Here is a 14738-nt window from a genome sequence, read left to right on the forward strand (position 1 = left end):
ATTACATATTTTTTTTAATAATATATACGTTTCACATTTTTTTTAAAAATAATATTAATAAAAAATAGAGATAACTTCACTTTAAACTCCTGAATTATCACGCAATTTGACAAGTCCCTAAACTTTAAAACCTCTCAATTTGAACACCTGAACTTTTAATTACAGTCAATTTGAACCTCATTCATCAGATTTAACCGTTAACTTTTAACAGTAATACTTAAAAAGACCAAATATCTCTATTTTTTTTTTTTGGAAACTTCACTTACCCCCCACAAAATTTCGTGTTTTTTGCAAACACCCCTCATTGTTCAAAAACTCTCACTTTGGTATATTCAACTTTCATTTCCTTCCACTTTGCCCCTTCCGTTAGAATTTCTGTGAAATCCTAACGGAGCTCCTCTCACGTGCCGCCAGAGACGGAGGGAGGGGGGGACCGGGGTGGGCCATGGTCCCCCCCAAAATAAGGAAAAAAAAATTATAAGTAAAAAAAATAATAAAAACCCCAAAATAAGGAAAAAAAAATTATAAGTTAAAAAAATAATAAAAAAAAGTAAAAAAAATAATTAAAGTTTTAATTTTAGTCATTTGGCCCCTTCAAAAAAAAATATATTGGCCCTATTTTTAAATTTTTTGGCCATATCCAATAAAATTTTTTTGCCCTATTTTTAATTTTGTTGGCCCATACCCACTAAGTATTTTTTATTTTTAGTCCTTATTTTCAAATGTTCACTTTTTTTGGCCTTTACAAGAGTCTTTAGTTCATAAAAAACATCTAAAATAATCTTTTTTAATAAAAAAATTTTAAAGAACCGAAAAAAAAAAAATTTGGCTGGCCCCCTTCCATAAAATTTTCTGGCTCCGTCCCTGCGTGCCACGCATGTGGCTTATTTTTGTTGAAACACCCATTTTACCCTACCCCTTCAGACAGAACACGCGTCCTTCATCTTTGAGATTAAATTTTTTAAACCTACGAGGTTCGCGAGAAGTTCGCGGCCATCAATTGCAACCGGAAGCTTATCGAAGCGAGGTTTTTCATTAAGGTCACGAGGCTTCTGGTGCGAGCTCCGACGTGCCGCTGATTACATTGATGAACGATACGGTGGAGTATCAATATCCGAGAGACGCCGACGGCCATGGTACCCACATGGCATCCACTGCCACAGGACGGTACTATTTCCAGGTGAGCATGGCCGGTTACGCTACCGGAGTTGCAAAAGGCGTGGCTCCGAAAGCGAGACTCGAGGTTTACAAGGTCTGCTGGAAGGACTCCGGCTGCTTCGATTCTGACATCCTTGCTGCCTTCGACTCCGCAGTCTCTGACGGTGTCGACGTCATCTCAATCTCCATCGGAGGCAGAGGCGGCGTATCTTCCCCGTACTATCTAATACGATCGCAATCGGAGCATAAGACACTATTTCCAGAGGTGATTTCGTCTCGTCCTCCGTTGGAAACGAAGGCCCCAATGCAATGATTGTGACAAACCTCACTGCCTGGCTTACAATCGTCGGCGTAAGCTGAAAATTTCTATATAATACTTATAAACTGATTGCTTGATTACAGAGGTGAGGCTCACGACATTATATACAAACAGAACTAAGACTAAATGATATATATGAAAACCAATGTTGTGCACATGTAGAGATAAAATATAGCAATAACTCAATTACATGATCTGTGCACATGTCTTCAATCGAATATAATAGCACTATTGTTATGCATGGCTGCCAAGTGTTAATGATGTTGGCATGTGCAGAATTATGTTAATTCTTTCCAGCAGTATTGAGCACTACGGCTCACACCACACTTTGATACATCTGTTGTTGATTTATTTCCACAGTGAGTGTGCTCCTTGCTGTCACTTCTGAATCCTTTACTGCCATATAGGATAGTCATGTTAACACAGGCACCATGATCGACCGTAGCTTCCTAGCGATCATCATTGTCGAAGGCGGGCAGAAGCTCTCCGGCGTGTCGCTTTACACCGGAGCGCCACTCAACGATAAAATGTACCCTCTAATTTATCCAGGCAAGTTCGGACTATTCTCTGCCTCGTTGTGCATGGAGAATTTCCTGGACCCCAATCTTGTCAGGGGCAAGATCGTAATTTGTCAAAGAGGAATTTGTCCTAGAGTGGTCGAAGGCCTGGTGGTGAAGAAAGCCGGCGGTGTTGGAATTATCCTCGCCAACGGGGCTTACAACGGCAAAGGACTCGTCAGCCTCCAATCCCACGGTCACCATTGATTTCTGTGTCACTCAACTCGGAATCAAACCCATAGTTGCCTCATTCTCGGGTCGGGGCCCCAACGCGCTGAATCCCTAAATTCTCAAGCCTGTCCTGATCGTGGGGTATAATGGGTTTTTCAGCAAAAATATGCCACATGTGCGGCACGTGACAGGAGCTCCGTTAGGATTTCACATAAAATTCTAACGGAAGGGGCAAAGTGGAAGAAAACGAAAGTTGGATACATCAAAGTGAGAGTTTTTGAACAATGGGGGGTGTCTACAAAAAGAGCGAAAGTTTGAGGGGGGTTAGGGAAGTTTCCCTCGCAAGGCTCGAGCACCGAGTCCCTGTACCTGTTCGGCAGCACCTGGGTTTTGCCGCGGTTAAATCGCACTACCAGCGACGTATCCTCCTCCACATCTCCCAACCAATCCGCCACCCTCCAACTCTTCTTGTTCTTGATCTTCCTCTTCGATCCGCTTTTACTCGACTCGTTGCGAGTTCTGCTGACGAGTTCCTTTTCCTAACTCGGTTCTCCCAAGTCTACCTCGTCGTCTCGGAAATCAGCTTCGTCAGAGACTTTTTTATTTATTTTTTTTATTTTTATTTTTATTTTTAAATTTGGAATTAAGGATAAATTTGAAATTTTATATATTAAAAAAAAAAGTTAGGGGTATAAACGTCATTGTTTCACTTTTAACGTTCAAAATCTGACAAATGGGTTCAAATTGACTGCAATTGAAAGTCCAGGGGTTCAAATTGAGATGTCTTGAAGTTTGGGAGGATTATCAAATAACGTGGTAATTCAAAGATTTAAAGTGAAGGTACCCATAAAAAACATGTACTTCTATCATATTTACTGTTTGAGAGGAGCTTAAGGCTTTTTGTGGCCTTTGTTGTATGCCGTACCAAAATTAATTAATGTGAAAAAAGTATAAATATCTTGTATATGGAAGTGTTTGAGAAGGATTTGGCTTATATGCTGTTATTTTAACAATAGCAATATATGCTGTAGTTTAATCAATGGTCAAGATTAAATCTCAAAGTTGATTTAATTTTAGAAGGATCCGTTTGAAAATTGAAATTTGTTGATGAATAGTAAACGACTCTCGTGAAACGGATCCACTAGTTTATGGCTAATTGCTACTAACCAATTTCTATCCAATTTTGAATTCCGAAAACTCAGGTCTGCTCTAGTTTCTCGAATCACAGCTCTCTCATTCTCCCTCTCTTTCTCTCCACTGCAGAACAACCGAGACACGCACAATCAATCCACAAAGGTGGGTTTTCTCTCCTTTTTTTTTATCTGATTTCTTTTCGACTTGAATTTTGGTTTATGGGTTTTTTACACTTTTTAGTAGGGCAGGCAAAACATGTTCATGGCCAACCTGTTTACGGCACAACCCATTTAAGCCCAGCCCGAACACAACATGTGTCGAACACCCAAACTCGAACACGACATGTTTTTTAAACGAGTAACACGACACGATATGTGTAACCTGTTTAGATAAACGTGTTGTGTTGGGTTGACACGAGACGACCCGACATGAATGTAAAGTCATTTTAGTTTTTAACTTTTTATAGCCTAACCAAAATTGCAAAATCTTAGCAAATAAAGCAACAAATACAGTGTGGCAATCTTTCCTCCACTTACTTTCATAAACAAAATCATTTACAACAATAACCAAACCATCAAGGGCAAAGCTTGCAAAGTTATAGGGCACATACAGTAATGTTAAAACCAAAGTTAAAACTAAATGAATTACATGCTCATGTTAAGGAATATTAATAAAAATAACTCCAGGTGGCTCATCAAACTTCATCTTTGTGTGTACTATATCAAAACATATAGGGGGATATTATCACACTATGATTAAGATTGTCTTAACGAATAATAAATCAGAATAAAGAAAGAAATAAAATTAAAGTCCAAGTTAATATGCACAACACTGCTCAACATCAAAAGCTTTTCTTCATTTGAAACCCTATGCTTAGAAATGCAAAGGAAACAGCCTATGGAACAGAAATCAGTTATACACATAAGATCAAGAAATCAACTTTCTTTTCAAGTACTCTCTAAGAAACAGAGTAACCAAAAACAAAATACTAACCCATTCGGTCAGGAACCGAAATATCCAAAACAAAGCACCAAAACTATAGAGGTTAAACTTAGCAAATCCGTGGACACTGTATTTCAGAGTCACAAAAGAAAACCTTAAAATATGATAAGTCCAACTTTTGATATGTCCAAGTATTAAGTTCACAGAAAAGCTGTAAAAAGTGTTATAAAATTTTCAAAATAGGGAAAATATACAAACTCCGGCAATTAGAAGTCAATCTACCGATGTTATAATTATTTATATATTATCATACCTTATGTTCGTTAAAACAATAGTATAAGAACATGAATAGGTATTATTAGATGGTTAGTGGCTATATATATATATATATATATATATATATATATATATATATGGTGAGTGGATGTTCTTGGAAATTAGAGTGTTGTTCATGGCATTGCTCGTTTGTGATAAAACCTGCACTCCAATGATTGATTGAACCACTGCTTTTTCCCTGTATGTTGGTCTACAACACCGGCTTGCATGCGGTAGTGAAAATAAACGGTACCATTTTGCCCAGTTAAAAACTAAACGGTACTGTTCCTTTATTTGATTTGATTTTTGTTTTTTTTACAGTAACATCATACTGCACTTTTTACTCAATTTAAGGGTGAATGGATGCCTGATCCCTTAAAATTAGGGGTGTTAACCCGGTCCAATTTCCTAGTTTTTGGCCAAAACCGGGAACCGGAATTGGGGTACCTTGGTTCTTGATTTTGGGCAACCGGAACCGGAACCAGGTCCCAGTTACCAACCAGTTCCGGTTTGTACCCAGTCCGGTAACCGATTCCAAAATCTATACAAACACCAAATCTCAACCTGCTGGAAAATAGAACCAAACATCAAAAATAAAATAGTAAAAACCCAGCATAACAAGCCAAAAAATTTCAACAATTTAACAAGCAAAATAACAACAATTTCAGCAAAACAACATTTACATGTATTGCTCCTTTATGACGCTTGTCGGGTCCAATTGATTTGAACACTTTTCATGGGTGCATTCAGATATGGTTCTTGAATTAAATGGTTCTTTTGACGCAAACAAGTTCGCGATCTTAAGGAAGCATCAAGAACACATAGCACTTTGCAAGAAATACTTGATCTCGATGTTTCAAATGGCACTGTAAGGAAACCAGGAAGCCATTCACGTAATTTACAAAGAGTCAGAGAGAGAATGTGTGTTAGAGAGTGGCGGCTAGTATTGGGTAAGGAAGAAGAGAATAAAAGAGAAAGGCGTGAAGTGTGTGTGAACCCTAGCTAAACACAAAAAAGCCTATATATATATATAATATTAAAATATTTCCCGGTTTTTACCGGGTGCTAAAAACCGGGACCAGATCCGGGGTCTCCTTTTTTTTTTTTTTTTGCAGCCAGAACCGGAACCAGCTCCCCGGTTTCCCAATTTCCCGATTCCGGTTCCCCGGAATTTTTTGACACCCCTACCTAAAATGAGAGTGAAATGTGAGTGTAGTATGTTGACATATTCATAACTCATCTATCATTCATATCACATCAAGTGCAGTGAATTATTTCAAGTGGCCTTTCAATCAAAAATGTGTAAGACATTTAAAATATATTATATCAACCGATGCAATTTAAAAATATTAACAAACAATTTAAAATATTAATAAAATAAATAAAATCACTTTATATCACCTCAAAACATTTTCAAATTTGTGAATACTGAGATGCAATATCTCTTTTGTGGGCTGCTCATTTTAAATGAACAGCTCCGATCTTGACAACTAGGCTAAAAACACAAAAGAAAAAAAAAACAATAGTCTGTTTAGGTGATTTTTTTTGGTGGATTGTTGACGGTTCACCCGCTCACTACCTAAACCTATAAGTAATGATATGACATATGAAGGATCATACATCAACAATCTCTCCTCTTGATCTAAGACACATTAGAGAAAAATACGATATCATATTGAAGAGAAGTAAATGAAATATGGATGATGTGACAAAAAACCTCAACCTGAAGACGTACATAAGCTAATCAATTGGGGGGCAATAGAAAACCAAAAAAGGCACAACCAATTAAGCGAATTATGCCTGCCATTTCAAGCTGGATAGAGGATGATAGGAAATTATGTTCCTTATAACCAAAAAGGACGAGGTCTTCAAATGTATCATTCTTTCCACATTTCTGCAAACTCATCAGGCTCCAGTGGATTTGATAGCGCATGCATCTTCCTCCTTGTCTTTGCTTTGACTTTCTTCGCATACTTCCCAGCCTTTTTCCTTTTCTCCAATGCTCGAATCTGGAAGCACCAAAATGGGAACGATTTCTAAAAGTACAAAAATAAAAAGGTTCAAACACTAGAGGCCAGCATGGGACATCAATGAATACCTGATTTGGTGATATGTAAAATGGATTCTCATAGAGGGTAGGGCCTCCGAAGCTGCCACCAAATATTTTGATTGGGTTCAAGCAGAATCGCGGACCAACCTATACAAAAGTATCTTCGGAGTTAATTTCTCATTACAGGTGCCAGATAAAGCACATAAATTAAGAAGGAAATCACCACCAACCTCAACAAGGGTCATATTTTCTAGGCCCCCTCGAGCAACTTTATCTGCTTCAATATGAGGTACAGCTATCTGCATTAGAAAATTAAGAAAAATAAGCAACATCCTCACTAACAATTTTCAAATAAAAGACAGCTCCAGTAGAATAATCCCACAGACACAAACGTAATATAGTACTATGGAACACCACATTAAGTTATTCTTAATTTTTTTTTATAAGTAATATAATATTCTATTAAGAAAGGGAAACTCCTAAGTATACAGGAAGTAATACAAATAATTTACCTAAAAATTACAAACTGAGGTTTAAAGAATCCAGAACTTATTCTAAACTTGACTACCAGTCTTTTCAGTATTAAGAACACTCATAATTTGCTTATAGTTTCTATAATCCTACTAAATGAGGGAAAGAAGCTTTATTATCACTTTTAGGAGGCCATCTTCCTAGGATTAGGAAGGTCATCGACATCAAATTCGTCTAGTTTTCTTGAAATGCTTCAAAATGTCATACCATCCTCAGAATAATTAAGATACAAGTCTTACCCAAGGCTTTCCCAATGGCTATTAAGGAATTTAAGATATCTTATATAATATATTCGTCATGTGCCTTTTACAAGCAGGCCCAACTGACAACAATGTCAATGACAGTCAAACTAAAATTTGACCCTGCCTGGTAATACAGACACATAATGAATACGAAAAATCACCCATACCTCATGTTAACACCAATAAAACAAAACCATTCAAGAATTTCTGTGATCCAGTTAGACAAATACCATAAGCAAGACAAGCTTGAGGGGGGTTATTAACACACAACCTAGATCCATAAGATTATATTATATGTGCAATGGACTTGGCAAGATTACGGTAACTAGTCACTACTTTCACCAGATAACAGAGCTTCTATTTTTATGGTTTTTTTATAGGTAAACAGAGCTTCTATTCACAAAGCCCTATTCATAATAGGTCAAACCCTAGACCTCATCCTTAATAAAGAGGAGATATACCACTGCACTTGTTTTCCCCTACAAGCAGTTTCTGCTTTAAGAATACTTACATCAACGGCTATTGTTTACTACCTAAACCCTATAGCAAACCCTTCACGCCTTAATACAAATAAAATGTTCATCTGAATCAGAAAAATACTAGTTTGAGCTTATATCTTAAAAGTTTTGGATCTATACTGTTATATATATTCTACTTTATCTAGATGCCATGCGAAAATATGACGGGACAAAACCAGAACCAACCTTTAAACTTTAAATTTAAGCCACAATTCTGAATCCTAATACAGCACATTGATTAGAATTTATAATTCACCCACCTGGTAATTCCGAAACCATATGTGGTCATCAACAATGGAGAAAACAAACACATGATCATGATAAGGTTTAGATTTTCTGTGGTCCTTTGGTATTCCAAATATCTGGGGAGATGAATAAAGAATGTCAGTATATCCAATAACATTGCTCAGACATTAATAACATCAAATGGTAAAAAATAGTACCATAGAATTACCAAGTTAGGGGATAATATTATTGATCAGAAACAACCAAGCCAAAATTCATTTTATAGTTCATTATTAAAAGCCAATTCATAGCTATACCAGATCCGATAACTAGGCATACAATCAATGAGCAAGTTCCCTCAACTTCTAAAAATGCAAACAATCTCCTAGAAAACTGAGCAAATACATTGTATCAACAAATTTTCTGTGAAGAATTTGACAAGAGAATGTAATAAATCAGATAATAGTTATCATGCATCAAAATAATTTTGGCTGACATTATGCTGTTGGTTATATATGAATTAGGCTACCACGAATGTCAAGACATTTGACTTGAATTTGTATGATTAGCACTTCACATCATACTAGGAAATATCATATGGACTTGAGTTTTAGATTTTCCTTTTCCCGGGGTAATGAAATATCAAAATATTGTTTACAATTTAATTTGACAGAATGAGGTATTAATTGTTCCTTCTATATGTGAAATAGACAGGAAACAAACTTTTATAGCTACAGAGAGAGGAAGCTAAACCAAAATACCTGAATTATCATCTCTTTCAAAAGTTTCCAATGAGCATCTTTATCAAAATTGTCCGAGAAAGTCAAAATGGGACGAGACCCTTTTAAATGATTTCCAGTAAGCTTCAATTCCTCCATCGTGTGCACTGGAAACAAACGGGTAAAAAAAATAAAAAACACATTGATTAACCATTTCTTCTCAAATTTATACAAAATGGACTTAACCATATTTAATTGGAGATGAATTGATTGTATTTTAGTGCTATCAATGGATACAGAAAGGTAAGAGTTTACTTCCATGAGACATTCATACCAAACTACCAAATAGTTAGAAACCAAAAGAGAAGCTTACCAGCATTAACTAAAAATTTGACAGATGGTCCATTGGGGCATTTTGCCATCCATAGATAAAGATCTTTGTGTTTCCTGCACTGATATAGGAAAAAAAAAAAAAAAAAGGTATTAATCCACATGATAAACTGAAGTAAAGCAAACTAGATCTTCATATTCTTAAACAAGTCAATAGAAGTATTCATGTAAGAATACTTACATCCTAAAAACCAACCAATCAATAAAAAATAAACCAGTTAACTTAAATCCCTTCGATTACCAGCAATTAATTACTCAAACTTAAGTCCCATTGATTACCAGTAATATATTATTCACTAGAAGGTCCAAACCCTATCTATTCAAAAATTATCTTATTCTATATCAAATACAAATACCATAACAGATATTGACATAATTACCCAAAACAAATAAAAAAGAAATCACTTCGATTACCAGCAACTACTCAAACTTAAGTCCCATTGATTACCAGTAATAGATTATTCACTAGAAGGTCTAAACCCTATCTATTCAAAAAGTAATCTTATTCTATATCGAATAACAAATACCTATAACAAATACAAATACCTATAACAGATATTGACGTAATTACCAAAACAAATAAAAAAGAAATCACCTCAAAAAACAGACAGGAATTGCCACCCTTTAGCTCGACCAGCTCATTCAAAGAGGTGCCCTTACTAGCCTTTGACTCAACCTTGTTATCCTTCTTGCAGTGTGGCAAGAGTGACACCACATTCAGCATTAAATGCCGGTACCTACACACCACATACAGACAGTCCATCTGTAAGCGGAACCAAAAACAGCATAACAAACAAACTTCACGACAAGGAAATGCAAATAAACAAGCTTTTCAACCTGTAATTGATGCGGCGCGAGCAAGTAACCAAAACCTTCTCTTTGTTCCTGAAGACAATGGAATCACTTTCTTTATTCACTTCTTCATTCTTGTCTTTCCAACCCAAGAGTGTCCTTTTAGGTCTCTCTGCAGCAATCGTATCCTTCTTAGGAGGTACCGCCACCTCTGTCTCACTGTGTTTTCTCTTCTTCCCCATTGTTTCTTCTTGTTATTATTATTCTCTTAAGACAACTAAACATTCAATGACAAGCATATTTGTCAAATTTTTCACTAAAACTAACCAACTTGGAGCATATAATAACAAGAACAACAATACCCAGAAAACAAAATTATGAAAAAGAAAGCTAAAAAGAAAATGCAACCCATTTGTCGAAATTCATAGAAAAGAGCTGTAAAAACAAACAGCTTAGTCAAACAAACAGGGAATAAAATGGAGAGGAAATCAACAAAGAAAACATGAAGTTCCCAACATAACCATGGGAAATGTTGTCACAATTTACAGCCAATCCATATTATAAACCAAATCCATGTTTCATTACCATAACACCATACACATTAAAACAAAATCCCATTACGGCATTCTTCTTGAACTAAGCAACCCCTCAGTCACTTAGAGCATCCTCAATGAACTTTCTAAAGTTTAGCTAAAAAATCTACTTTTGTTATTTTAGCTAACTACTTTTCACAAACACCAAATAACAAGCTCCCTAAATATTTCTCTACTATAACTAAATATTATTTTTTATTGGTTTTAGTTGGTTGAAACTAATTGCCATGAATAGTGATGCAAACCCCCTCCTCCAACTAAAAGTACAACAACAATAGAGAAAAATTTGCAACAAAACAACTTGGCAAAAACAAACAGTAGCAACAATATCAACTACAATTTTATTTTTTATTTTTATTTTTATTATTTTTTTATAATTGCAATACCAACTACAATTAGCATAGCAATTGAAAAAATAACACAAAAATACTACACCAGATCTTCCAATTACATCAGCAGCTTAAAAATAACACAAAAATTTGTATCAAATGGCTCTGACTTTTCACCCTTTGGGCCTATTTGCATTTCGAGGATCTAAAAGCCCATAAAACCAACTAACCAAATTGACCTGCATGCTGCTATGGTCCGCATGAGAAATAATGAACCTTACTATAGATTTGTTATCCCCCTTAAAATTGGCTCAACATCTATCACATTAACCAAATGGAACTCTAGTTCCTTCATCCCCGCCAAACAAGATGATCAGCACAACAAACAGCAGAAGGTTGGGCCCATTCATGGATAATGCAAGAAAATGTCATGCCAAAAGGTGTCTTAACCTCTTTGATGACATACCATGAAATAATTAAGCAGCCCATTATAGATCCTAAAGTCTCAAGCTCCCATTATGTGCCACTAGTGCATGTGGCCACCAATGCACATCTACATAGATAATAGAAGAATCAGCTTTCAATTCCAAATGGCTTTTACTAATATGTTCACCTTAAACACAAAAAAACATGATGGGAACATCTCATATAATAAGTGATTTCATCTATGCATAATTCATCTCAGTTCATGAAACTGAATTAATAGAAACAAACAATTAAAGTTTCAGAAATTCGGTTGGATGTGGCGTCAACTAAAGTAGAAGTAATTGCAGGAAAAACTCTTCAACCAGAACTAAACCATCAGACTAATACTCACATTATTTTTTTTCAAGCAAATTCAACCAAACATTAAGAATTTCAGTTTCTCTTTCAATTGCAAGCAAATCAGGTACTCAACATTCTTCAAGAATTTCAACATCTCCTTCAATGAGCTTCGGTTACCCCCAAAAAATCAAGGTGTTTCAAGCAAAATTCTACCATAACCCACTACACACACGCAGTTGAACTCCAAAAAGAAAAAAAACATTCAATTATGCAGAGAATGAGTTTTGGGTTCTACTTCTAAATCTCCCAATTTCTTAGACAATTAACTAAATCTCCAAGGCAGCAAGAACCAATACCCATTCAGAGATTGACCCAAACCCAGCATCAACATCCCAATTTGAAACAAACTTCATGATGTTCCCTGTTTCGATGTATAATCAAGGCTCCACAATCCATAGAAAAAATTGTCCAATCTAATAACTTACATCAAAACGACATTACTCAACTCTAGCAAACCTCAAAATCAGCATATACCCCATAGAGAATCTGAGAAAGAGCGAGAAGGGAAAGGGGGAAAAATACCGGACTCCAGAGGGGAGAGAGAGCTGTGACATTAGAGGGAGAGAGGAAATATGTTGACCATCCCACCACCTCTGGCACCACCACTACCACAAGGCCACAGCTTTAGTTTGTAGATTAAAGAACCCAAGGAGAGCGTGAGAGAGAGAAACTGCTGGCGTGGAAACAGAGCGCGGGAGAGAGGAAATATTATATTGTGAAATAAGGAATGGCAAAAACTTTTCTTTTGATAAATTTGGGGAGACTCTGACAAAACCAAATTTGAGGAACGAATGGAGAGCTTGATAATCTACCGTTTTTGAGAATTTTCTCCAAAGTTTGGCGAAAACAACGAAATGGAAAGCTCATATCAAAGAACTCATTACTATGACATAAGATATAGTCGAGATTACATTAAAATCAAAATATGCTAAGAAACAGCTCATCGCCTCAAACTTCATAGTTTGATATTATAAACAGACTTGAGGTAGTAGTTTGATGTTATAAACAGACTTAAAGGAGGACATTTCGATGATGCTGCAGAAACACTAATTAAAATGCTTGATCTAGGCTTTAATCCAGAGCATTTGGACAGGGCAGCTGCGTTGCAGGGACTAAGAAAATGGATCAATCGATCTGGAAATTTAGAAACTTACCTCAAGCTTTGCAAGCGCCTGTCAAATTTGACAGATACGTTAGAGATATCATAGCCAACTCATTGATGCATCCAATATAAGAACGATCACTATGTTTGGCAGCAGGGAATTGGAATTGGATAAAAGTGAAACCTTAGATACATGATGTTCTAGAGACTCAAATTTCATACATTTAGAATTTGAAACTTCAAACCGCATGATGCCAAACACAGCAAATAAATCCTTCAGGAAGCTCAAGTGGAAGATAGCATACTTGATTCTTACAGAAGTAGTAAAAGAAAAGCATGTTGTTTATTAGAACATGAAGCCAAAAGAAATCATCCAGATGGACACCTAGGCTCCTTGCACATTGCTTTCTGCAAAAAAAAATTGAAACGTCCCTTTCCTATATTGTTAAAACCTTGAAAACCCAACCCAGAATTCAAGCCAATCAAACAGAGTCTGTCTTTTTTTTTTGTCAATAAACAAAACCAACCATCAACACAATGAAATTTCTCTAATTTAACAACTAAACACACAAAAGAAGATCTTGGAAGTCCAGAATGTACCCATCTAAGAACAAACAGAACAAACCCCCAAAACCTATAGTAGATTTCAAGAGATTAATGAAAAAAAAAAAAATACCTGAAATTGTCACCGATGAAAAGAGAACAACGGACTGAGGTAGAGAAGGCCGAGCCGCCGAGAGCAGAGGGAGATCGAAGCCAAGACAGTGAGATATTGTGAGAGGAGACGGTGGCGAGAGAGCGAGAGGAAAGGCCGGCGAAGGAGGAAGAAAGTGAGAGGAGAAGGCGGCGAGAGAGCTGAGAGTGAGAGGCTGAGAAGAGAGAACTGAGAATTTAGAGTTTGAGAGAGGAAGGGAGGAAGATGACTTGCAGAGGCGACGTCGGCGTGCGTGAGATACAGGGACGAGCGTGAGTGAGGTTTAGGGGTTATACCATTTCAAAACTACGTCGTTTTTAATTAAGAAAGAAATGGTTAAAAAATTGTTATACCATTTCAAAACTACGTCGTTTTAATGTGTAAAATGAAAACAGTTTAAAAATTGATTGAAAAGAAGGGTTAAGTACATTTTTGCCGTGTGGTTTAGTTTTTATCATGTGGTATCTCAGTACCTCGGTTATTCATAAAAACAGATATGATACTTCTATTCATATGACGACATCAAGTCAGTGTCACATAATAAATAATAAAAAACTGAGGGATTAATATGACCTTCTTTATTCTTTCTTGTTTTTCATTTTCTGATCTCGCCCAAATATTCCAAATCGAACGAACCCTGGCTACCACTGATCTGGTGGTTTATTCCCCAATTTATGCATTTTATATCCCCTGGACATCCCTAATGTCAAACATCATTAGGCTCAGTGAACTCTAGTTATCTTCTTTTTCTTCTAATTCTTTGTTCGATTGGGGAAGAAACCACTGGTGGTAGCTAGGGTTCGTTCGATTTGGGAAATGAAAAACAACAAAGAATAAAGAAAGTCATATTAATCCCTAAATTTTTTATTATGTGGAATATCAGTTTTTATTACGTGGCACTGACTTGATGTCGTCAAACGGGTTTATTTGGCACTTAGGACAGGTGCCGACATTTTAATGGGTCTTCGTGTCAGTGACGTGGATTTCCGACAAGTTTTGTAACGGCAGATGCACGGAGGTACCATCTTCGCCTTTATGAATAACCAAAGTACCATTTGTGATAAAAACTAAAACCTAAGGAGCAAAAAATAAAATTGTTAAACCACATGGAGCAAATGGTTTAAAAAATAGT

The 14738-nt window shown here is 36.2% G+C and overlaps 1 protein-coding gene and 1 pseudogene across 3 annotated transcripts; one reads left to right on the forward strand and one right to left on the reverse strand.

Moving 5' to 3' along the window:
• Nucleotides 1-1087: 1087 nt before the first annotated feature.
• On the forward strand, nt 1088-2241 carry LOC148587142 (subtilisin-like protease SBT1.6 pseudogene; annotated as a pseudogene).
• A 4007-nt stretch (nt 2242-6248) lies between these two features.
• On the reverse strand, nt 6249-13882 carry LOC132176245 (ribosome biogenesis protein BRX1 homolog 2). 3 transcript variants are annotated; one of them, XM_059588394.2, is made up of 9 exons: nt 13589-13882; nt 10109-10340; nt 9867-10008; nt 9255-9333; nt 8924-9048; nt 8198-8299; nt 6877-6945; nt 6695-6793; nt 6249-6605 (listed from the first exon to the last, which is right to left on the reverse strand). In XM_059588394.2, exons 2-9 carry the CDS (start codon nt 10303-10305, stop codon nt 6474-6476), a joined length of 945 nt encoding a protein of 314 aa, XP_059444377.2. In that variant the 5' UTR covers nt 10306-10340; nt 13589-13882; the 3' UTR covers nt 6249-6473. The 3 variants fall into 3 exon arrangements, with proteins under 3 accessions (XP_059444377.2, XP_059444379.2, XP_059444378.2); XM_059588396.2 differs by lacking the exon at nt 13589-13882 and adding an exon at nt 11452-11469; XM_059588395.2 differs by lacking the exon at nt 13589-13882 and having other exon boundaries at nt 10109-11040.
• Nucleotides 13883-14738: the final 856 nt, after the last annotated feature.

Source organism: Corylus avellana, chromosome 3, assembly GCF_965113065.1.
Source record: "Corylus avellana chromosome 3, dhCorAvel1.hap1.2, whole genome shotgun sequence".
NCBI classification, from domain to species: domain Eukaryota; kingdom Viridiplantae; phylum Streptophyta; class Magnoliopsida; order Fagales; family Betulaceae; genus Corylus; species Corylus avellana.